This window comes from Halichoeres trimaculatus, unplaced genomic scaffold (genome assembly GCF_033239565.1).
Source record: "Halichoeres trimaculatus isolate MK-OKI-2021-1 unplaced genomic scaffold, fHalTri1.1 fHalTri1_scaffold_15, whole genome shotgun sequence".
Classification (NCBI taxonomy): domain Eukaryota; kingdom Metazoa; phylum Chordata; class Actinopteri; order Labriformes; family Labridae; genus Halichoeres; species Halichoeres trimaculatus.
Window position 1 is genome coordinate 9,168,415 of NW_027437193.1, and position 25,065 is coordinate 9,193,479.

Sequence of the window (25,065 nt, forward strand, 5' to 3'; positions counted from 1 at the left end):
GGGAAGTAATAAACTGTTACTCTTCCCTGTATGGAGACCCAGTATTACTTGTATTATCAATTTATTTTACATCATTTTATGTTTATTCTAAATCATTTCAGCTTTAACTCTTTTCAATTCATTTAACTTTTTAAAAAAAAATCATTTTATTTGACATATATGCTACTCATCAGATCTTCTGTATTTTTAGTGCACTGATTTTTTTTTTCTTATAACTATTTTAAAGGAATCTTCTTACATATCACTTTAATATATTGTCTTTTTTTCTTTGTAAAGCACTTTGGGCTGCATATTTTAAATTATGAAAGGTGCCATATGAAGATGAGTTTGAGATAGTAGTCTGAAAGGTGAACAGTAATGACAGTTATGCAGTTTTCTGACCTTGGTGTGATAAAATAAAACAATTAACATACATGTTGTCAGGCTGTAACCATTTCATTTCAAAATCAAAATTACATTAGTTGGTAAATATGTCATTTTGAGAGTTCAGCTTTACCTTCAAATGACAGTAAGTGCAAACTTTAGCTATAACTTTAGTAGTTGCAGACAGTATTGAAACAACCTCTAAGTCATAAAGAGTGGAAGTTGCAAATTTAACCATGTAGCTTTGGATTTGTGTCGTACAATTTTATCAACAGTCACAAAACAGAAGAAAACAATGGGACATATTTGGGTCACAGGTTACTTCCCAACCTTACCTGAAGATGACGGATGGCGTATTTTTAAAAGAGACCGCCATTTTGGAAATTGTAAATAGACGAACTCAAATAAGTAGCAGGTTCTGTTTTCTTCTCACCAGCCCGTGTTCTTCAGCGATAAAGACCGCGTCGTAAAACAAAAAAATCCATGTTTGCTTCGCTTAACGTTTCCTGAAGTTTGGTTGTCTTCAAAGGTAGGAACATCTCACTTTGCTACAGATAATACATAGGTAAATTAATATCATGCGTAGAGACCGGAAATCGTCGTAATTGTGGCCGACCGTTGGTCAAAGTTAAGTCAGTGTAACTAGCTTACACCACTTTAATTTGGCTACAACGGGAAACTTATTCACTCATATGACGTGAATAACATGAAATGTCCTATTGTGCTGAAAAATGTAAGCTTTTTAATTTTGGGGGGCAATTTATTGAGTAAGCCATGCTGTTGACTGGGAGCACTAAACCAGTAGAGACAGCCGAGCAAACCCTGGCATAACTTTTAAGTAAGTAGCTAGTAGCTCTGGCTTGTCTGATGGTGTTTTAGATGCAGAGAAAAAAAAAAGCACATTTGTGAATTAACTTAATTAATTGCAGATCAAAATGTAATCAAACTGGGTTGCTAAAATACTGAACTGTAGTTTAGTAAAAGGAGAATCAATTATCCTGCAGCTTTAGAGGGCATTTTCAGCAATAATACATTTTGCAAAAAGAAAAAAAGGAAGGCAAAGATGACATCTAATACAATTATGATACTATTTTTTTGTTTGTTTTTTTAAAGTAAATAAAAATCAAAGTAGCCATTTTTGATATTTTTTTTAAGTTTTTTTTTTCCTTTTTAGTACTAGTTGTTGTGGTTGTGTTTTTTAATCTATTGATTTATTTTAAATAAATAGTTAAAACTTTTATGTAATATGGCTGCATTTTTATCCATTCAAAGTGAATTGTTTGTGTTTCATTCTGGCCTATTTTGGGTGCATACACCCCAAGAGAAACTATGTATTGTTAAATCTTTTGTACAGTTTCTATGTCGAAGGGCTTCTCGTTTTTAGTGACATTGCATTATTTCTAAAAACACATTTCATAACTACATTGTCATCAGTTTTATTTTACATTGCTTGAACTTACACAGTCTATGGTTTCATGCCTCTATATATACACCCTACATAACTCAGCCTCCTCTGCTGTCTCAAGAAGCTGCCAATTTGCCTTAGAGCAAAGTGCTGGAATGTCTGTTAGAAAAAAAAAGCCTACAGTACCTATATAGGGATCAATAAAGTATCACATCAGAGGAAGTGCTAATCTGACTTCTCGCTCTCCTTTTAGAACAAAGATGGTACAAAGAGGAATTTGAACAGCGGCTGAGAATGGATGACATCCAACCATCAGAGAGCTTGCCGGGAGGTTTTTACAAGGTTAGGCTCAAGTATTGTCTTTGCCAACGCTCTGATTGAGCACATGAGGCTCAGGTTGACAGTCAGGCTGGGTAATTGCTAGTACATGATCATATGTGAAAATATGTTCACAACTGTGCAAATAGGCTGAATTTCATCATCTCCTTTAGTCTTATGTATGTTCTTAGCTTTTAACTCCTTGTGTAGTTCTTTCTCTGCTTGTATGTCAACCCATCTTCGTTTGTATTTGTGTTTCTCTCTTGTACAAGCTGCTCCGCACAAATTGCCCCATGAGGAAATAACAAAGTTGTCTGAGGCTTTTTTTATTGCCTTAATGCATTCCAAAGAATTTCAGAAGAGTCTGATGTACCTCTTATTTGAAATTAAGGGAATGTAGATATCTTTGAATGTAAATCCAGTGTACATGTTGAAAATTGATCACAAACACAGCTTTCATGCAAAGAGTTTATTTATGAATCAGACTGCAGTATCATACAACATTAGCACAATCATATGACTATGGATTATGCTCATATTTATAGATACAAAGATAAAGGCATGTTTTAAAGGAAAAAAATGAATGAGTTCTCATTTGAATTACTCTAAAAATAGCTTTTAAATACTTGGCATAGTTTTGTAAATTAAATTATGAAACATAATGTTTTGCCCACCGGTTTTACTGTTGGAGTACCAAATGCAAATATACTTTATGAAAAACATTTTTTCCTCCTCTCTCTTGCATTTCATGCAAGGAAGAAAAAAAGATGTCAGTGAGTACAAAAAGCACTTAAATCTCATATGAAAATAGAAAATATTACAAGTGTGCATAATCACTTTATGTTGCACGTAACCTGCAGTACAAAAAGTCAAATGACACAATGTTCAAGTGTACCTGACATGCCAATTATTAAGGGGGGCATATGTACTGAAATAGGTATTTAAATGTTGTCAGGGGCAGTTTACACACAAGACCAAGGCAAGGCCTTCCAGTCTCCATAATGGATTGAAAATGAGATGTGTTAGTAGTTATGGGCGTGCCAGCTTGTCCTCCCTGTGATGCTGACAGTGGGCTCATCTTGAAACACTGAATCTCATGCTGTACTTTTTAAAATTATGCTTTCTGTTAATTTAAAGTTCACAGTTTTGATTCAATGTTTCTACAGAGAATCAGCATGAAGAGCAGAAACTATCCACAATGCTACTGCACCTCTCCAGCCAGAGGCATGGCAGAACAGTAAGTCATTTGTAAAAACCTAAGGTATGAACAGTGCTTAGTACGTTAGTATTTGGCATTGCCTAAAGTATAATGTAATGCACACTGAATAAGGCGACATGATATTTGCAAATTTACAAGAAATGTTTGAAATGCTAAGACAGTTCTGAGTTGATAGAATGCTACAACTGTTAAATGCTACATAACATTAAGTGATACTTGATGAGCGAGAGATTCCTACAAATCTGTTGTGTATACTTTTCATCAATGCAGCACTGCTACTGTGGGAAAAAAAACACGCAACTGCAAACTTGTTTTTATACATAAGAACATTTTTTACACAATTTATTTTTAGGTTCGATTTTCGATTTATTAAAAACCCCTGTATTTGAAAAACAAAATTTTTTTTTCCAAGTTTTGCACATACGTGGTTTTTAGCCAACAAAGCATACTGCATTGTATCTTTTAGTGCAATAAGAGTTAGAGACAGCAGAACAAATGACCCATAAGAGACCCTCTACAGAAAAACAAAAAAGAGGACTTTCAGAGGAGAAGGAGAGAAGAAAGGGAAGGTGGAAACAAAAGAAAAAAATCCCAATTTTATTTCTAATCAAGATTGAGGAACCAACAACAGAGCAACACATGGTGTGAATTGGAAGACACACAAAGACAAAAATGAGACACAGGTCAGCTCTGACCACAAACAAACATACCAAATACAACTGCGATGAATTGATGTTTCAAATATCACATGAAGCGTAAAACTTTGACTTTTAGCTTATGAAAAAGCACTATCAAATAGGAAATTATGGCACAATCAAAAAGTTTCCGTCACCTCTAGCCAAGCAGTGATGAACCCTTCCTCTTACCAAATCGTGTGAACAAGGCACACCACAGGGCCATCCTTTCTTCAACCACCCTCTAAGATTTTAAAGCACTAGAAAATTATGTATACTCTCAATATGATACTATACAGACATATGATCATTTCAGCTAGATAGAAGTGTGGAGAAATAAAATTTCATGGTTAAATACAAAATATCTCTTAAAATATTTAAAATATACTTTATTTTGTACATTATGCAAACTGATTAACAATTTGATGATAACAAAAATAAATATTCAGTGAAATGTTGTCTCTTTGCGATACAGATGTATGAACAAAGATGTACAGTTTATCATGAAGTAAAGCACCCACCCCTGTGAAGCCCCCTTATACCCTGACACAAGTCCATATCCCTGTAATATGATTTAAATGACACGTTCACATTAAAACTCCTGAAAATGGTTCCTACAGGTAGCTCCACTACACCACTGAGCTGTTTGTACAACAATATTGCTCTACGTTTCTTTTTTTTTTTACTATATCTTATCTCTATCTTTAATTTGAATCAAAGTTGCCGACCACTTCTTTAACTCAATCCGTGCCTTTATTGCTTCCTGAAATTACCTGGAAATAGGAGCTATACATCGGATTGATTAGGGGACTAACACACATCTTGTTAAAGAAGGCAACTCTTCCTCTCCCCAGTGTAGAACCAATGTATCGTACAATAGGTTACTGATCTATCATGTCAAGTGGTGCAGAGTTACTCTTCATTGAAGAGCAATATGGGTCATGGTAGCAGTGTGTACAAAAGCAATGAGTCAGGGCACAATGTCATTAAATCTTAAAAAAGAAAGGCTGATTAATCTCATCTGAAAATCAAAACAGTTCTTAAGCCAGTGACAGTGATGTCCAGTTCTAAAACAGCTGTCGCCAAACCACGACAATCAGATACAAAGTTTATTTTGGTGTAGTTTAAATGCAACAGAACAGGTTTGTGACGATAACCCTTCTATGTCTACTTTAAGTTAAACATAAATGCTTACATTCATATCCTTTACAGCTTGCCCATATACGAACAGATTTGTTCAGTTTGCAAGAATCCCTTGACTGTATTCACTATGGACATTTTCAGAGTTCTTGTATGCATGACAGAATTGCATAATGTCTGCCAATGAGAAAAGCATAGGGAGGATAGAATAGAAAGGACAAGCCGCTACAAGAAGACTAATAGTAGAAACCCTAAAAGAGGATGGGTTTGGGGATGGAGGACGGATGGGGGAGTGGGAAGTCAGTTTGGGAAGGCTGGGGAGGGACTTGGGGTGGAAGTTGCCCCACAAGTTAAAAGGGCACCTCCCTTTGGCAGTGGAACAGCACTCTTAGAAGTCAACGCAGCGCCAAGGGTGAAGGTGTACACAATGCTCTTGTCGGACAAGAAGGCCATTTCAGTGTCAAGATGAGATGAAGGCATTCTAGTAGGCAGCCAGGTCACAGTGTTGGAGCTAAAAACCTCAGATGGAGATGATAGACGCAGTCTTTCTACACTGTCCCCGCTTGGCTGGGATCATGGTGTTCTGGGACATGAGAAAGAGAAGGATTCATCAAGGGAAACGTCTGTTGATGTATTAATCTACTACTGTATGATAAGGTCTTAGATTATGATGTACAAATTTCAAAAATACGTCTCTCAAGCATAAAACGTGTTTTGAAAATAAGCTTTGCATTGGTTTTATTATTCCATTCAAACAAATGTTTGATATTTTGCAAACATATTTGAATCTCTGAACGGTGAAGAGGACTTGTTCCGGCTGTATGCACTAACACAATCATTTAAGATGTTTTAAAAGAAAAACCAACTGCAGTCCCTTCAGTTTTTATAACCACACCCTCCAGAGATAGATCAACAGTTCCTAAGATTTTATGCACACGTGCTCCCATCCCTTCGGGACATTTTAACTTATCCGTTTCAACTGTGTGTTTTGAAAATTGCTTTGAAAAAAGTAAATACCCTGGCTGGCAAATGATTAATTTTTCAAATTAGGATATTTGCAGAATTTACAAAGTTAATTGCAAGGTGAAATCCTTTCCTTTTTTAAACTTCTAACTGTATTAACCATTTGAGGCAATCATACTAGAGTTTTGATTAGGTATCAAAAACTAGCAACAAAATGTGGTTTATGAACTTGACTTTTACATTTATAATTCAAATAAATTCACCACTGCAGCACTAGTGTCCTCTAAAACCATGTCTCAAAAGTAGGAGAGAGCTTCAGCTGTTTAAGCTGCATTTTTCAGGAGTTCTAGTCTGACCAGCCTGCGGTCAATTGCCACCCATTTCGCAAGCACTGTAGTTCACTTCTTTGATTGCATTTCATCCACAGGTCTTGTGGTAATGTGCACACTCCAAAATAGTGATGCTGTTGCTGAAATCAGTGTAAACGGTTGCACCTGTGTGCTTAGCTCATACGTGGTAGCTCACACAATTCAGCGATATTTCAGTTCTGTTTGACACAAAGCGCAAAGTAAAATGTGCCATTAGCTATGGTGTCCCCATGGACAAAAATGGCTTTTTCTTCTTTTTTGTACTTTCACCATATCGTGATAAAAACAATTATTTTGACATCCCCTGTTAATACCATTTGCACACTTCAGAGAAACAAACCAAATTTATAATTCTGAGGTATTCATTATAATCTGTTGAAAGAGACAAGTCATATGATACATTATGCTTTTTTTTTATATAACTCTGAAGTTGTTTTCAGATGTAGAATTCTGTGGACCAAGAACCAAAAGAGAAATGCAAGTTTTACTCTCACTTCATTTTTTTTCAATATAGGGTGAAACATCAAAGCTGTACAGATTGTTCCCCATCCTGATTAACCCACCTATTCACAAGGATTCTCAGTGTTAAACAGTTTTAATTCTTACCTGAGAGAGATGACTCCTGCTTATCTTGCAACACTTTTTCCTCAGAGACCTGCTGTGATTGGGTGACCTCCTGAATGTTACCCTTGTCAGTCTGAGGAGCAGGTTGGAACTCCTCTGTTTGTTCGTCCTTGCCCTCCCCCTCTGCGTCTCCCTCCCCAGAGTCAGTGCTCCTGATGCTAAGGCGCCTCACACGATACATAATGTCCACGTCCCTCATCCGTGCCAGGCGCTCAACCGCCACCCGACCTGGAGAAATGGCAAGCTTATTCTGCAACGCTTCGATTCGGTGGGAGGGGCCCTTGCTCCTTTTTTCCCCCTCAAGGCTTAGAGACAGCCTGCGGTCTAAGTTTGGGGGGACTGAGAGTGGCAGTCTGTCTGGTGGAAACTCTGGTAACCCTGGGTGGTCTCGCCCCAGATGAGTCCTTAGACCAAGCCTATGTTCTGGGACAGTGAATGGCTTCTTTTCTTGCTCCCGCTTTTCAGTAGACATTGTATCGTCCAGTCCCTCACACTCACTTTTTCCTTCATCTATCTGCTTGTCTGTACTGCTTTCAGGTGTTTCTCCACTAATGACATCACCCTCTCCTGTTCCTATTTCCTTGGTTAATGTGTCACCTGCACTCTGTGTTTCTGCTAATGAGGGGTCTGCAGGAACATCAGTGGCTGATGTTGTGGATGTACTCTGCTCTGTAGTTCCAGTGGCTTGTGTGCTCTCAGCAGGGTTGTTCAAGTTTTCTGCCAGAGCATTGTCTGTTTTTTCACCCCCTTCTTCATTTTCCTGTGACAACGACGGCTGCTCCCCTGTTACATCAGATTCCACCTGATTTAAACTTGAGCTGTTTGGGTCCTCTGTTTTTTTATCTTCTGCTGGGCTCTCTATTGCAGAACATTGTGGTGGACTGCCATTTTGATTGGCTGAACTGTCCGAGCTGTTCTCCTCATGAAGTGGAGGCAATGGGCCCTGTCTCATCTGATTCTCAAGCTCTCTTTTACATATAGGGCACTCCTCCTCTGATTCCATACTGAGATCTTGAAGAGTCTCTGCGTCATTAGTTTTTACATTGCCTGCAGACACTTTGGCATCTGCAGGGTCTCTCGTTTGACGCAAAGTCTGGCATATGTCCTCATAATCAGGAGGACTTGTGAGCGTAGAGGCATCCTGCATTGGCTGTCTGTCTGCCCATGGCACTTCAGCTGCTGCAGTGTTTGTTGTTGGACTGAAGTCACAAAGTGGTGTCTCTATAGGCTCATCCTGCAGGTCCAATTTCACTGTCCTGCCATCATTGCTCCGCCTGCGTGAAAGGTGCGCAACAACCCTGTATTCTCTGAAGCCTGTTTCCCGAGGTGGGACAGGGAGCTCCTCCCTAAGCTGCTTGCTGAAGGTAACTGACTTAGTGGCAGGCCTGGAGAAGGCGCTCTTGACTTCCCTGTATTCTGGGTCAACAGACCAGCTTACTGCACTGCGCCTAAGGCTGCTGGGCTTGTTGAGAGGTTCTGATGTCAGTCGGATTTTGATTCGCTCAGGGATTTGAACAGAACCATTTGGGACTTTATTGCTGGCAGTGCCTAGCTCCAAGATGTCTTTGTAGGCCTCATTTAGGTCCTCTATGCACTTGTCAACACTGGGCTGTTTGCTGCTCGTTTGCTGTTGTTGATCCTGGACTTCTTTTTTGATGGTCTCCAGCTCTTTAACAGCATCCCATGGTCGCTGGCTGGCTGATTTCAGCAAAAACGGTTCAAATGCCTCCTGTCCACTGCTTGCTGCTGCTGGTTTGGCCTCCTCTGAATTTCCTGAGGGTGGGACTGCTGGCTGCTGAGCTGTGCTCTTGTTCAGCTGGTTGGAGAAAGTGGCTGTCAGGGAGAAGGCGCTGTTGCTTGAGAGCTTCAGGCTCTTCACTCCCTTTATAGGAAAACTGAAGGCAGTGCCCACTGCACCACTACTATCAGGAGGAACTTCAGTGCCAGGAGGGACAGGGTCTTGTTGTGCTTCCTTGTTTTCAGGGTCAGCCTTTCTGGCCTCTGGGCTAGTTTGTGTCTCCTGGTCTCGATACTGGTTTGAAGGCCAGGTTCCCGACAGTTTCATCTCCTTGTAATGATTTATCTTAGGGGGTCTACAAGATACTTTTTTAAACATTTTACTGCTTGCTCTACTGCTCGCTTTGCTGCTTGCTATGCTACCAGTTAGTGCTTGCAGCTCAGCTTCAGCTGAAGATGTGCTTTGGAGACTTTGGTTTGTTAAATGGCCAGTTTTGTTATCACTTGGACTGTCCGCTGGGTCTGGTGACTTCTCATTGTTGTTGTTCTGATCACGGATTGTCCCACTAAGCTGAGGAGTAACAGGAACAGACACCAAACAAAAAATTGTCTCACTTAATCGCTTTTTTAGGTTCTTAGATTTGTCCTTCTCTGGTGGTGGTGGTAGTGGTAGGGGTTCAGGTTGTTCCACCTTTTTTACCTCTGGCACAGTTTCAGAGACACCCTGGTCAGCCGGCTTGCATGGGGGAGGTGGTGGTTTACCGAGAATTGATGAAGGAAAAAACTGGCTTCGGTTTTGTTCAGAAGCTACACTGTCACTTTTTTTGTTTATTCCCCTGCTGCACCATCGATTAATGCTATCGTTTTCACTGGGAGCTGTTTTTCGGGTGTCAGGAACAGGAACAGGTACAGGAACAGGAACAGGAACAGGAACAGGAGCTGGCCCCTGTTGAGGAGGAAAGGCACTATCACTTGTCGATTGTCCTAGATTCTTCGCGGATGGGATCTCTTTGTTGATGTTACGAATTTTGTCTGAGTCAGTAAGAGAAGTTCCGCTAGGCCCCCCTGAGATTTGCTTCACTCTTGGTTCTTCAGTTGGTAACTGACGGGCATGACTGGGTTGTTCTTCATGTCCAGAGTGAACCTGTTTTCGATAAGATGCAACACGCTCTCCATACTGTTCCAGCCATGAACTGCTTGACTGTCTTGATAACCACCTTCCAGGATCTGACATGGGCATTTGCAGAGCTTCGGCCCTCCATCTTAGGTTTGCCATTTCATTGCGATTGAATGAAACTGCTCTTGGGGGTGGGACTCTTCTATAAGACGGGGGTGGGATGTACCCAGGGGGCTCCATTCCAGTGATGGCAGAGTGTTGTGCGAAATAGTCATGTCTCAGCTCCCCTCCCCTTGGAAAGTAGATAGACCTGTCCTTTTGTTTGGCACCCTGTTCTATAGCAAGCATTTCTGCGCTACCCCTAGTCTGCTGGTGAATCTCATATGACGGAGGCTTTAACGGCCGGCTGAACCTGGGCTTTGGTAAAAGTGCAACATGGCTGCTTGGCCCAGCATTCCTACCCCACCTGTCCCTAACAGCACCGCTGTAAATATACCTACTATAGGGCCCAGAGAAGACAGTGCTGCTCATCCTCTGTTGTCTATCAGGAAGGCTAGGCCTGGATGGAATGAGATCTCTGCAGCTAGTTCCATCAGGAGATAAAACTCTGGGGAGAGACTGAGACTTTGCTTTAGTTCTTGGGTGAAAAAAACCCTCTGGTGTTCTCAGGCGATAGTGGTCCTGAGCCCACCTTTCCCCATCCCCATCAGACAACTGCCTCCCCAGGCCCACAGCAGGCCTCCATTCCTCTGTACCAAGGCTCTGGCACTTCCTCTCCCCAGTCACCCTCAGCTGACCAGGGGCTGCATCCAGGTCCCTTAGCCAGGAAATTTCCTCCCATAGCTGCTGCGCTTGCCTCTCGGCTCTGTGTTCCTCTGCTGTAATCAGGGCTTGTGGCCTCCATGCACCAGCAGAGGCTCTCAGCTCCCTGCCATCAGCATAGTCCAGAAGGATACTGAAGTCCTGGCCTCGCCTCCGCCAGTAGGAAACATCCCTCTCGTCATAGCTCAGTGGCTCAGAATAAGTCAAACTGGGAACATCATAGAACCTGCAAAAAAGGACAAGTTTGGTGTTAAAAGGGCATTTAGAGTGTTGTTGAAGGAAAGTTGGGTGATCTGTGAATCTAGGTCAACACTTGAGCTGTTATATCTCAGGGCGGGGTAAAGGGTGTTGAAGGTTATATCACAACTGACTCACAGTCATTAAGTTTGGACACAGGGAAACACAAAATTTTATCAGAATCACATCCTTTTGATATGATCACAGTTTGTTAGTATTCATATTTAAAAAAAATGTTTTGAAAAATTCAGTTTTATTCTAACCATCAAACATTAGAAGATTATGGTCTGGCGGCTCATACTTTCTGATGCAACTTAATCAGGAAGAGCCAGCACATAAGAGACAGAAGTGCTTAAGTCAGCGGCTCCTAAGTCCCTTGAAGAAACCATGAAATTGTGATGCTACTGCAATATGATCTGCATATTAAATTGTGCTGACCTTATCTTGAAAGTTGGTCATCTGGACAGCCAGACTGTGGATCCCAGAGATTGTATACTCAAATTCTTATAAATCTAAAATGACTGAAAGTACATTTTTCCCTCTATTTGAGTGATCACATAAGGAAATAAGTAAGATTAGACTGTACCCTTTTAGGAAACACCTCTTGACCTTCCTTTGAGTATTACTATTTGATACGATAAAACATGATAGAGAAAATCTACAGAAGCAGCCCTTCATGATTGTTGCTAGGGAGAATATGCTATGTAACGTCACAAGCCGTGATATAATTTAAAAATGCATGCTGAATTTAACATAAAATGGCAAGTGTATAAGAGCTGTCGCTGGCACGTTCATAACAGCGGTCCCGCTGGAGGGGAAAAAAGCAATGGTGTCTAGAGATGATTTTAGTTATGGTGCCATATTTACCTCTTATGTGCTGGATATGCAAAGATGCACAATGTGCTGCCAAAATCAGTCCTCTTTTAAAGATGGCCTCCTTAATCTAAGCAGATTAAGATTTTAAAGAGGTTTCAGTTTTTGCATTCAGGAAGGTCATTTTTTCAGATACTACAGCTTCTAGATTTTGAGTTTGTAAAGGGGTGGTGGTGAGATATCCAGGGCTGCTGAATGAAAGAGAGAAACACTGTGGTGTCCATGAATATCTGCAGGTCATCAGTCACTCCAAAGCTTGTTTTAAGCCTCCCTGATGACTGTCAGATGTAATGGAGAGACTGAGTGGGTTTAAAATCCTGCATGACATTCAAATGTAAACCATGAGCTCTATCAGTTGTAGTGAATCATTAAACAAGCTTTTTTAAGCTGGTTGATTCACGTTTTCGATTCATCCACAGTTAGATATATGAAGCCTAAATAAAAAAGAAAATAAGTGAAATATATACATTTAATGATATACTATAAGCTTAAAAATATTCAGTTTCATTAATATCTTAATTGATTTGCAAAAAAGATGAATTACAGTCGTGCTTTCGAAGAGCTCCACATCCTATCTGCACTGCACTGAATCACCGCGTTGCTCATTCATTTAAGCAGCAAAGTCAATGGATCATCCTCAGCAGCATATGCTACTGTATAGCTGAGGGGAGCCGCGCTGTGCACACTTGCCCAGCAACATGCTTACATCACAGAGCACGTGCTGGGCGTGATTCAGTGTGCCAGTGTTTACAGTGGAGTGATTACGCGCCTGTCTTGAGGCATGTTCAGTCCTCAGTTTGCTCACTGTCTAGTGCTGCTGTTTACATCTGCCTGCCTGGTGGAGGCTGTGGAGATGAAACCAGCACACGGGTGGGCTCCACAGAGACGCAAGCCACCCCTCTGTGCAGGCATGTAAACAGCTCAGAAGATTGCAAAGGCACCTTTCATATTTCCTCATAACCCAGCATAAGATATGTCAGTGGTTCTGCTGCAGCCACAGTGTTCTGCAGCTCTGGAAGGAGGAAAAAAAACCCTGCGCAGTGCAGACTCAGTTTTGCATGCAATACCAAAGGGCCCCAGTGAGAAGGGAGGGAGAGGAAAAAAAGGCAAGGTAAAGGGTGTGGGGGGATCGCAAAAGAGAGGGAAAAAAATCACTCACCCACTATCTGTGGCAAGAGAATCACCCAAGGGCTGAGCGTCACCTAGGATACCGATGCCGAGTTCCTTTCTCCTTTGGATCCTTTCCCCGCTCTCGTCAGTGACAGGGTAACCCTTCACCAATGCCTGCCTGCTGCCATAGATCCCTGTTAAAGATGTCCCACGGTCTGCCTCGTACCCGTTCAGTGTCCCCCGGCCAGCCCTGTTGTCCACAAGTTCACGCTGGCAATCAGCAGGCCGCTTGTCATAAGGCGTGGCAGACGGAGGCTCGCTCTTGGGCAGTTTATATCCATGCGAAATGAGTAGGTCCTCCACACTGTACATGGTGGTGTCTCTCACTTCTGGGCAGGAGGGCAAAGGTGGGTGTGTTGCCTTATGCGCAGTGCTGCTGGTGGAAGCTGGAGCACGGTTGCTCAGCGGAGGCCATCACTGAGGAGAGGACAGGGGAGGGAAGAGACAACGTGAACAGAGCTTTTCTGCATGCACCTAAAAGTCTTTCTCATCGCTCGCGTCAGAGAATCAGAGATTTACAGATGTCTCTGTTACCTTTCAAGATGTGTTAATGCAGCACCCTTTTAGCACTGCTGAAAGCTCTCTGAGCGTTCTATATTAAACATTTGCTAAACATATCACTCTCTTTTGTGCAGCTGTTGTTGTGTCTCCAAGGGCAACTCAGAGGCACACAACAAGAGTTTTAAGGTAAGACATGACAAATTAAACATCCCATTAGTTTCACTCTGTAGTCCGGATGATTTCCCTAAATATGAACAACCCTCGCTCAGATCTAGACACTATAAAAAGACATGTTTATGGCCACACCTTTCCTCCTGAAGACATCTTTCTAAACTGATTTGCTCCCATCCTTTAACTGCCTACATAATGATTTTCCACCCATTGTCTGCGATAAACACAGGGGAAAATGGGATTGAACCTAAACACAAGCACTTTCTAGGTGGAACATTTGTCATCAGCTATTACAATCACGGGTATTGTTCTGCAGACAGTCAGAGCTGCATTTTGACAGCTGCACTTATCTATGCCTGTGGACAATGCTGCACCGTCTCTGATGGATGAGAATAACTTCATATGACAGAGCGGAAACTACAAAGTAACTCCTCAACGTTAAGAAGACAGAGGAGATTAAATTCTTTATGATGCTAGCTGTCTGTGTTTGATACTCTTAAGGTAATCCACACATGTATGCGCACATGGACATACTGTGTCGTGGTACAACATGGATAGCACGCTATAAATGCGCAAGGTGCTTGTATTTCTTTGATCATAAAAGCATCAGGAAAAAAATTATAGGGCATTTATCACAAGTAATTCATGTGATTCATTGGAGTCAGTTTAGCTCAGTGGTTAAATGTGAACCCCATGAAAAGGGTCCTTAAAGCAGGCAGCCAGGTATAACTCTAACATGAAGCGCTATGCGGCATGCAATGCTCTCCTCTTCCTCCCATTTCTTCTACTCTAGCTAATTTCTTATCCTAGTTATGGTTCAAAAAGCCAAAAAAAGAATATTTAATGCATAAATAGATATAGAAAAACATAATATGACTCATCTCCTGATCAGAAACTCAGAGTTCAATGCTGAAGTATTATTTAGAGTTATTGAAACTCCAAATTAGACAAGTCAAAGGTTTAAAATGAACTAGAAAATTACTTTAGCTGAAAATAAAAACAAAATTAACTCATTTAACTCACATCATCAAAGAACATTTTACATCTATCCTTATGTCTATTGTATTTCATTCTGTAATGTGGTATTTTGTATTTTTATACATTTTCAAGCATAGACTGTAACACCAGAAGTTTTTCAGAACACCATGCAAAATTTTGCCTTCTCTGAACCTTTAAAGATTTTTATTTCAGCACTTCTCATTGACTGAACTGTTTTCACTGCATCCTCAATACTATTAAAATACAAAATTATGCATTTAGATGTCCTGCCAATATTGTCTTGCAAAGTGATATAATAAACAGCAGCTAATGTTTATTTTCAGCAAGATTAATCTGCTAATTGTTGTCTAAGTTTGCTGAATCATTGTTTGGTCCGTGCCAAGAAAAAAAGAAAAAGAAAAAAAAATGTCCATCATGATTTCCTGAAGCCTAAGATTATGTTTTCAAATCGTTTGTTTTGTTCAACCAACAGTCCAAACTCCAAAATATTTTGCAACAAACTACAAAAGATGAAAAGAAATCAGCAGATGGTTATTTTGGAAGTGAGATTGATGGGGGTGTTTTTTGCATTTTTGCTTGAAACACGACTTAATCAATGTCAAAAGAGTTGACAGATTTGACGATGAAACTTTACTTTTCATTTACATATTTCATAACCAATTCCAAAACCATCTGTCAATACAACACAAGTGGGGACATATGAGAAAAAAAAAAGTTGTTGAATGACTGTTTGTTATTGCCTAAAAGTTAAATGAGAATGGACTGTTGTCCTAACTTCCTCTGTGGTTTGTGTGCGCTCTGCTGTGTGTGTACGTGAATACAAAAGCAGCCCTCCTTGTCTGGTATATTAATTAGAGGCTATAACAGTCTGTCCTGCCTGGAGAAGACGGCGGAGGGCTTATAAAACAGTAACTCTGTGATCAAAGGCTTTGCACACATTAGCATTTTGGCTAAATCATGTTTGGACTTGAATAGTGGCTGGCTATTCACTTTCCATTAAGGAGGTGTCACTAAAAGGACAAGTACAGTGTTGAATCAGAGACGTTAGTGTGAGAGCAGACTTCCACCATAAGTCAGGATATTTCCACACTTAAGTTACTTTAAATGTTTCAAAACGTTTTTTATTAAACTTTAACGAACACACTCTGTAACTGGCCTAAAACGATATATCTGACTAATTGACTTGACCATCCAAAGATGTAAAAACACAAGTTTCTCAGAGCAGAGAATTTATCACAGTGATTTGTCTTTTTTATCACTGAACAAACAAAATACTTCAGTTCCATACAGCATTTTTACAATCAAGAAGTTTGACGCAATATGAAAATTTTAACTCTTGAATTAAGTAAAACTGTTCGCTGGTCATGACTTATTTTAGCTTAGCTCCATATACATTATACATATATATTAAACCATATATGTTTTCCATGTGGTCCATTATTAGGATGCATGCATATGGTAATATTAAAAAATTATGATCATTTTAAAAATGATGCTAAAACTGCCCGTTTACATATGACAATGTGACAACTGGATGTTGCAAATATTAGATTTTTATATTAATACCAATATTTTTCCTTTTTTTTTGTAGAAAACACAATGTTTTCCCTGTAGCACCCTTGCATTAACTTGTTACTCTTATTTTAACTTAGATTAACATTAAATTCTACCAAAAATGATAAAGTTATCTTGTCAATTACTTAAAAATGACAATTCTTGAGCATAGACTGTACATAGAGTCATTTGCCAATGAAGCCAAATGAGAGAATCTGAGTGGAGCCAGGTGACAAAAATGATAATTATTTTTTCTTTCGAGAGTCTAATCTCATCTTGGTTTTTCTTCCCAGCATATTCTACAATCCCTGAAAAAAATACATAAGAACGGCAGCTGTCAGTTATTGTTAAAGCCTCGTTTTTAACCTCTTATAACTAATGAAAACAAAACTTTTCAGAAAAGAAGAGGACCTGAACACAAGGCAGCCAAATAATATCTTCAAATCATCACAACAATCAGATGTGATAAACATTTCTACAAGGTGTATTGATTTTTCAAAGTTTGACCACAGCCCATCTTGAATGACTGGGGAAATTAATTTTTGACCTATACTGCAGCTAGCCACCAGGGGGAGCAATTTTTGTAGAGACCTCACTTCGAGCCATGCGATATAGCCTACATTTTTTATTACAGTCTGTTTTCCCAAGATGCATATCTAACTGCTACTGCTGAAAGAGTGCTCTAATGCTCCTCCTGTCTACTTCAAACTACTTCTTTACGGCCGACATATTGAAGCTCAATGTCTGCATGTGGAAGCTGTCAACAGGTGCACATAATTAACATATCAACCAATTAGCAGCAGGTAGCAGCTGGTACTGATAATTAACTTTTTAAGTTTTACCAGGGAAAATAGAAATAAGCCAATAATATCATGGAGAAACTTATCAAAATTAAACTTCTGGTAAATGTAGAAATTCTCTGAATAGTACAGCAGCTCCAAAAAAAACTGGAATGCAGCTTCAGATTCATTTTGTAATCACTTAAGCCATCAAATATTTTAATGATTAATCATCAATCTGAAGGTACAGTGTGTTGAAATGGGAATTTTCTGTAATGTCTAGTTACAATCCTTTTTCTGTGTTTTCTTCTGGCCTCAGAGGATGAGACGCTTCAGAGGCGTATGATTCAATACAAATTCTTTTGCACACAACCACCCTATTCTTCTTCTTCTTTGCCGTGGCCACTCACTAAATACAAAAACACTCCTGTTACTTCTTTGTCCATTCTGGCGACACAAGATGGTGGCCTTTGTGGTTGGGAGCCTCGTCCCACTGGAGTATTAAAGGCTCGTTCAAAGTTAACACGAACATAACAATTCAGTTCGAACATAATTTGCAATATTTTTTTTGAACATGTCTGCTAAATGCCACTTCATCTTCAAAGAAATGCATAACCTATTTGGCTTAATCTAAAAAGCAAACTTAGCCAAACTGCATTTAATTTACAGCAATGTGTCAGGAAAATGGGAACAGAATCATATTACATGTTGAAAAATATGTTTTTGCATAAAGCAATCAACTTGCAAATAGTTGCTGACTCACTTTCTTTTGATTAACAGCAGCAGCTTCATTCACAGAACAGAAAAGTTCTCATAAAACAAGAGTGCCATTAAAACATTTCATTACTCCAACTGTTTTATGATGCAAATTTATCCGATAAAGAGCTGCTAACAGTTTGTAGAATTTGAAGAAACTCTTTAATTTTCTTTTGACCTTAAGGTGACCTTAACATTTCTCAGTCCATAACTTTATTCACTTTGCACTTTGGAGTCGCTTCTGGCCTGGAAGCCTGTTTCATACTGTGTGACTCACACTAACACTTTAAATATAGCCTCCAGCTAATTTATACTATCCAGATGTAAGATGCTCAGCAGAAAATCTCCCCCTTTACACCACACTGTGTGAAACCAACCACATTTTCAGAAAGACTACATGCAAATCTATGAATGCTGGTGTAACTTCATTGACTAGAAAAGCCTGAGCACACCCTGAAATAACATGAAGAATCAGCATGTTCACATCAGAGCTTCTGACGTTCAAGCCCTCCAACTCTGCCCGGCTCTCCAAGTGAATGGGTAGTGTGTTAAATGCAGCAAAAATCAACTCGAGGGCTCCTTGAATTAGCAAAGTCTAAGATCAGAGAAGATGAGCTGGTGGGGAAAAAGAAGCTTCATTTTATGCAGACTTTTATCAGACAAAAGAAGAGAGAAGCAGACTCACTGTGGCCCTTTTTGACAAGGTCACAGCTTCAAATGATTGCAGTGGAAATGTAGCACATGAGCCTTTTTTTGCATAGCAACAACAAAGGTACCATCAGTGACTACAACACAGCCAGATTTCCACATGCACATTATTGTTACGGGGGCAGATGTGGCGGCTTTGTGTGTCAGGAGACCTAACAAAGAGGTCTGCTGCTGGAAAAGTTGCCGACTCTAACCAATGCTTTTATCACTGAAGTTCTTTTGTGCTTCCAGAAATTAATATTTATGAGCAGTTTTCATTAATAACTTTTCTGTGCAAATATTTAAACAGAACTTAAACTTAAAGGGTCTGTCTGAGTTCACTTTCAACTTTAAGATGCTAAGCTTCACTGACCACCAACCCCTCCCGGAGCTGAGGGAGGGAGGAAGGGAGGCCCCCAATGTACAGCCGGGCCTTGCAGACTGCATGCACAGGTAGTGGCCACTGTAACACATCAGCACTAGCAGGCAGCACCACCCTAACTGCTAAGGGAGTGTACCTACATCTTACCTAGTGACAGGGAAAGCAGAGCGCACGCACACAGGGCTAATCAGAGAAAAAAACTCATTTAAAGCTCAAGTTCAGCAGGTTTCAGAGCACTGTGTTCACCTGATTCTCAGAAAAACATCTCCCTCCCCTCCATTTCCCCTGGATGAGAACTCAGTGTATGAATGAATAATGATTTGAAATAGATCCGTCGTATCATAACACAGAGCTATCAATAATGAATCACTGCTTTTGGAATAGCTGTCTGTGCTTAGACACAGTATGACCTACTGTAGCCTTCCTATAGCCTGCTGCAGTGTTGTATGGCACAGCCTACATGAAATTGACAGTATGAAATGATTTTTCAAATCAGCTCCCAATACCTGCTTCGCCCTGTGCCGCAAGTCCAGCGCGTACAGAGAAAAATCCTCTACCTGAACGCGCTGCAAGTTGAAAATAGAGTCAGCGGTTGTGTTTTGATGAAAGCAGCTTGTCTAAATGAAAACCTCGTTGCAATTTTTTCCTCATGAAATGCACGCGGCGCAGCAGCGAGCACATTTCCCTGCCTCGCGACCACCAGCAGCAGCAGCGGCAGCGTTTCAGCGCGCATCCGTCGAAGGGCGAACATTTTGAGGTGTGTGCAAGTTGACGCGCGGTTAACGAGGCGGTTTTGCAGATGCGTCTCCGCTGACTGTGTTTACCTAGACCCGCTGCCCTGCGCTACCTCAGAGGCTACGTGAGAGAAGAAAAAAAAAGACACAGCAACCCCTCCCTAGATTTAAGCCAGTGCCGGCGGAATGAGAGAAACAGCATGCAGCAAGATGCCATAACATTGCAAAAACGAAAAGGGCGTAGCGGCAGAGAGACGCATACCTGGGATGATGCTTGGCGCGGCCGTCGCAGTTCCCCTGCGCCCAGCTTTAGCTGCTGAGACTGAGAGCACTGCACAGAGCCTGAGCCGAGCATGCCTATTGGTAGGCAGAGACGCGCTGGTTGCTGGCTGCCTGGACTGGGCTCTCCTCACTACAGCTGAGGTGGGGTGGGCTCCTCACATGCAGGCAGCCACAGAGAGGGATGTCAGAATGGTTTCTTCCAAACTGTTTCCCCTAACTTTGCTTTTTTTCATAGCAACAGTAATTTCTTTGTATTCAATCTGACATATTGATCTGAATGATAACTGCAGACATGTGGAGCAGAGATGTCCGTGTTTCTCCCTGTGCTTTAATCTCTGTTTCACATGTTTGGTGGATTAGAACCTGTCAGGAGCACACCTTGAATTTGTCAATAGGAAAGCTCTGCCCCTGCTTGTTCTCATATTTGCTGCAACACTCAAATGATTTTCCAATGAAAACTACATTTCCCAGTAACAAGTTTCCCCTTCCCATCCCGTTAAGTTTTGGGTGTGCAGTACGGCAGTGAGCAGCACCGCGCCCTTGGTGATGTTGATGACTCGTCACTGTGTGTGTCCCCCCTCCCATCCAATGCCAAGACAGCTTGGCTAATTAAATGTGCTGGGCTCAGGCCTTCCTGTGCCAACTGTGACATGCCGCACTCTGAGGGATCCCTTGTTTGGAGGAGTGACAGGACAACATGCACGTCCCGGAGATCCACTCACTGATGACAAAGTGTTGGAGTCTGATCTACGGTATCCCTGCAGCACTATTTTACAAGTGACTCACAAATCATCACAAGCAGAGGGTTTCACTGACTCCAAGTAGCCAAAATAGTTGGACTCAATGTTTGTGCCTTTTTGTCAGACACGTCACATCAAACTGATGATTAAAGCTGTGATTAGCTGGCAAAACTAACCCAAGAGCTACAAACTGTGTGTGATTCCCTGCTTAGACTGGTCTGCAAATACATGTCTTTTATAAACAGCACAACGTAGAAACTATAAATGGGTCAGATCAGGCTTGCATGTATGTCAAAACAGAAATTTGTCTGGTTATCTGCCACAGTTAGACATTCACAGCATGTTTACACTTTAATTATGGTAAGTTTAAAGTGATACTCCGGGATGGAACAAGTTGGGTCCTATCACAAGGTTTAGGGCAGAAATTACCCCTACAGCAGTGTTTTTGTGCAGCAGAAGCTCAGGGCGCTCGCACCAAACACCCCCTCCCTGCTCCTCTGCCGGTTTCCTCTGCACTCAGACGGGGCCAATTTTTACTTGACCAAAAACACAAATAAATGGACTCCCACCGAAAAAAATCTGATATTGGTCTGCATTCACGCTTTATTTAGAGAATTTTTAGCGTGTTACTTTCACACAAAAACACCGCTAAATAAGACTCTAGTTCTCATCGTGTTGTAAAACGGCGCTACCTCTGCTGCAGAGCTGGCAACGAGGCGCTCGCCGCTTAGTGTATCAGTCCGCGCGCGCGGCGTGACAGACATAAACAAACGCAGGTAGCCTGCCAGGACGAAGAGACACGATGAGAACTAGAGCCTTATTTAGTGGTGTTTTTGTGTGAAAGTAAAGCGCTGAAAATTCTCTAAATAAAGCGTGAATGCAGACCGATATCAGATTTTTTCGGTGGGAGTCCGTTTATTTGTGTTTTTGGTCAAGTAAAAATTGGCCCTGTCCAGAGTGCAGAGGAAACCGGCAGAGGAGCAGGGAGGGGGTGTTTGGTGCGTGCGCCCTGGGCTTCTGCTGCACAAAAACACTGCTGTAGGGGTAATTTCTGCCCTAAACCTTGTGATAGGACCCAACTTGTTCCATCCTGGATTATCACTTTAATTCACAGCAGCACAGGTAACACAACATGTTCAAATCAAGCAGCAACCTCCAGCCAAGAGAAATGAAGCCTTTGCTGTGAAGCGCTAAAAAATGAAGTTTACTGAGTGTCTGTTTGAGGATGGAAGGTGAAAGTACTGGAAAACTTTTACACACCAAACCAAAAGAGCTGATCTTAAAGCAAGATAAACATGCAGACAGCCTGGTACACAAAATGGTTCAACCTTGTCAGCTCCTTTCTCAAATGGCACACTCTGTACAGGAGGTATTGTTTTATCTAGCATTCTTTAGCTGGTAGCGAAGAGGCTGAAAACCCACCTTGAGTTTAGCCTCCAATATGGCTTCCATCAACGATAGGCTTCAAAACTCTGTATTAGAAACAGATGGGTGACATCACAGACCCTACATTCGTTAATTATACAGCCTGTAGTAGAAACAGGTTAGCTAATTTTTTCCAGACCAACTAAATTAAGTATCTTGCCTTTTCACAGAGCTCCCTGCCCTTTCACATGCTTGCGTGAAATGCCAAGCCCGCGGAGGGGAGAGCACATCTCGAGATTGAGATTCTGTCCCTGAGGACTTTTCTGAAAAGTTCCCTCAGGCGGGGAATATTTTAGAAAAGAAGTTCACTTCCTCGCAGTGAGGGTATGCAGATATTTCTATGAGGAGGTTGTAACCAGTCAGCAGCAGATGATAAATCAGTTTTTATCCTCCTAGTTTAGACAGACTTCTTTCTGTTTAACCTGACTCAGGTGGCAGTTTTAGATGTTTTGTTTCTCTGATTGGCTGTAGTGCTATGGTGTCTGCATCTTAATCACACATCTTGGAAATTTAATGCATACTAAACGTTTCTATGCTGACTCCACAGATTTTATGTCCCTGATTGTGAAGTCCCTCGCTGCAAAAACCAGCCTCAGCCAAACAAATGCGCTTCAATATAAGGAGATCCGAAACCTGCTTTACTTCCTGTAGTTTTGTTTAACACTGCACAGTTTTCACACTGTTTTAAAAACTGAATGTCTAGTTTTTCATTTAGTAAATTTGTCACACCTGATCCATTTAGACGTGTGTAGTACAGAAAGTAAACCACATCACGCAGCAGTCTAGTGTAGGATGTCTGGGCTTTTTAAACCCTGCCAGCATGGGAGACCTGCTGATCACAGACCTCTATATCTGCTCTTCTCCTGCTTCCTGACACTCTATCAGGGCTCTGCCAGCAGTACCCATCTCTATGGCAACATAACATCATGTCATTTAGGGGACGCTCGTGTCCCTTATAGAGCTCGTGTGCTTCGTGTTTGGTATGAAAGCCTGACGGGGAGGAGAGGCCTGACTCTGGTTTAGGCACATGATGGAAGGATCAGTATTGGAGAACGTTATTGATCAGCAGCTTGTTTGGTGCTTATTTAAGTTTGTTTTTCAGTGAAGTGTTTAACTTGTTTTATCAGGGTATTTTGATCTTGTATTCAACCATGACTTTAAAAAACATGCTGACATTTCAAGACTTAAAATTGATTTAAATCAAACCAAATTCATTTCATTTGACAGGAACTGGGCTGTGCATAGAGCATGAACCTGAAGTGTTGCACAGAAATTTAATAGCTAATATTCAGCCTTAATTGGGCTTTTGCAAATTGAACAGCTGGTAAAAGTCTTTATCATGAAAACAACTTCAACATGTTTCGACCCGAATTATTCCTTGCTTTCCTCTGGTAATGATAATCCTGAACACCTTTACACCTTTTTCAAGGTGTAGACCAGACTGAATCATGTCCAGAGATTGACTTTAAAGTATTCTGAGGATTATGTCTGCCTGCTGTGTCACTGTGATGTAGAACCATGTCCTCTGGCAGACTAAAAATTACTTTGCCATTTCCAGTCTGGTCGTGCAGTCGGCTGCATGCTACAGTGGGTGGTCTAACACCCATATCAGCTCTGCTCTACTTCACATAACTGGCTGACTTTTACTACATGGAGGCCTTTGATTCTAATTTACTGCTTTTTAAATAATCATCTTAAAGCCCTGGAGACATGTGGACAGTAAAGTGTCTGTACATTACCTTTTGGAAAGTCTGGGTTTGAAACAAGTCAACTCAGGACTTTTTGGAGCCACATGAAACGGGCCATACATTAATGGGGTGTTGGGCTCTAATTGTGCTTATTCTTAGAGCAGCTGTTAGGCAAATGTCTCACTTCAGATTGAAGTCATTGCACATACAGGAGGTGTTGCTGCATGTTTTTCACATCTGTGGTACTGAAGGTAGAAAGATCTCGCTGTTAGCTGTGTCTCATTATAGTTCAGTTGGTGACTGAGTTAAACAGCAATAGAGGAGCTTTGTGGTTCATTCAGTGAAGACAGTCATGAATATGGAGAATGAAAGCAGCAGAAAAAATAATCAGTTAGCATTATGTTATCATTTGATGACATTCATTTCCAATCTGTCACCTATACTTGTTCTACTGAAATAGGAAACTGTACCATATAAGCTTGTCATTTTGCGTCAAAAACTCTCCAACAGTTGTATTTCTTGCATTTCCAAACACTGTAAAAACAAGGTTCTTAGCTTATTTCTTAGTCTCACATAGAGCTGTTTCACTCATTTAAAACTTGCTAAAGAAATTAGCTTTCTTCTGGCGGTGTGAAAAATATCGATACAGCAATATATTACGATACTTCGACTTGTGATACAATACCAATATTTTCTTAAAAATAAAAATTCATATTTTAGCGGAGGTGGAAGGAAAATACAACTTGAGCCTCTCCACTGCGGTAGATGGTGCCAAAGAGCTACTCCGTATTATGTTGCCCATAGACTGTATAATAGATATAATTTCGAAGTCCTAAAATTAATGACATGGGTTTTGATGCTGTAGACATAAATGTTTTCTTTCTATTTTTGGGTCAGTTGGTCTAAAACTGTTTTAAGTTTAATTTTTAAAATTTAGAACACTGATCAAATCAAAATTATAGTTACTTTTTAAAAGATTTTTTTTAGGGGAAACATCTGTTACACCAACAGATATCTATCAGTTACACCAACGGACCACAAGATTTTTTGCAACATTAGTTGAATGTCACAGTAGTTTAAGTGACAAACTTAGTGCACTTTGTTTTCAAGTTAAGTGAATGTAGTTAACTCTGCATTTGACTTTCAGTGTTTAAACAAACATTAAAAGAGAAAAGTTGTTTTCAATCTAATATTGCAATATACCACAACAGTGTGATACTATCGTACCATGACCCAAGTATCATGAAGTTCTTGTGAATACCCACCCCTGCTTTCTTCCCACTATGGGGCAACTAAACTAGTTGCTAACAGGGTTTGACTGTGGTCATTACAATACG

The 25,065-nt window shown here is 40.8% G+C and overlaps 1 protein-coding gene and 1 long non-coding RNA gene across 3 annotated transcripts; one reads left to right on the plus strand and one right to left on the minus strand.

The window, feature by feature from the left end:
• The first annotated feature begins 736 nt into the window (after positions 1-736).
• LOC141804855 (uncharacterized) lies at positions 737-3,324 on the plus strand. Its single transcript, XR_012599661.1, has 3 exons — positions 737-892; positions 2,022-2,110; positions 3,253-3,324. It is a non-coding gene; the product is annotated as an uncharacterized LOC141804855 (long non-coding RNA).
• Positions 2,616-19,982, minus strand: jcadb (junctional cadherin 5 associated b). Of its 2 annotated transcripts, none has more exons than XM_074689502.1 (4): positions 19,856-19,982; positions 13,020-13,447; positions 7,057-10,976; positions 2,616-5,702 (listed from the first exon to the last, which is right to left on the minus strand). In XM_074689502.1, exons 2-4 carry the CDS (start codon positions 13,340-13,342, stop codon positions 5,668-5,670), a joined length of 4,278 nt encoding a protein of 1,425 aa, XP_074545603.1. In that variant the 5' UTR covers positions 13,343-13,447; positions 19,856-19,982; the 3' UTR covers positions 2,616-5,667. The 2 variants fall into 2 exon arrangements, with proteins under 2 accessions (XP_074545603.1, XP_074545604.1); XM_074689503.1 differs by lacking the exon at positions 19,856-19,982 and adding an exon at positions 19,366-19,615.
• Between the last annotated feature and the right edge of the window lie 5,083 nt (positions 19,983-25,065).

Coding starts and splice junctions, on each gene's coding strand:
- jcadb (XM_074689502.1), bottom strand. CDS start 13,342: ATGTACAGTGTGGAGGACCTACTCATTTCGCATGGATATAAACTGCCC. Junction 10,977..13,019: donor TCTCTTGCCACAGATAGTGG/GTGAGTGATTTT, acceptor CCTTTTTTGCAG/GTTCTATGATGTTCCCAGTT. Junction 5,703..7,056: donor GCAGGAGTCATCTCTCTCAG/GTAAGAATTAAA, acceptor CTCATGTCCCAG/AACACCATGATCCCAGCCAA.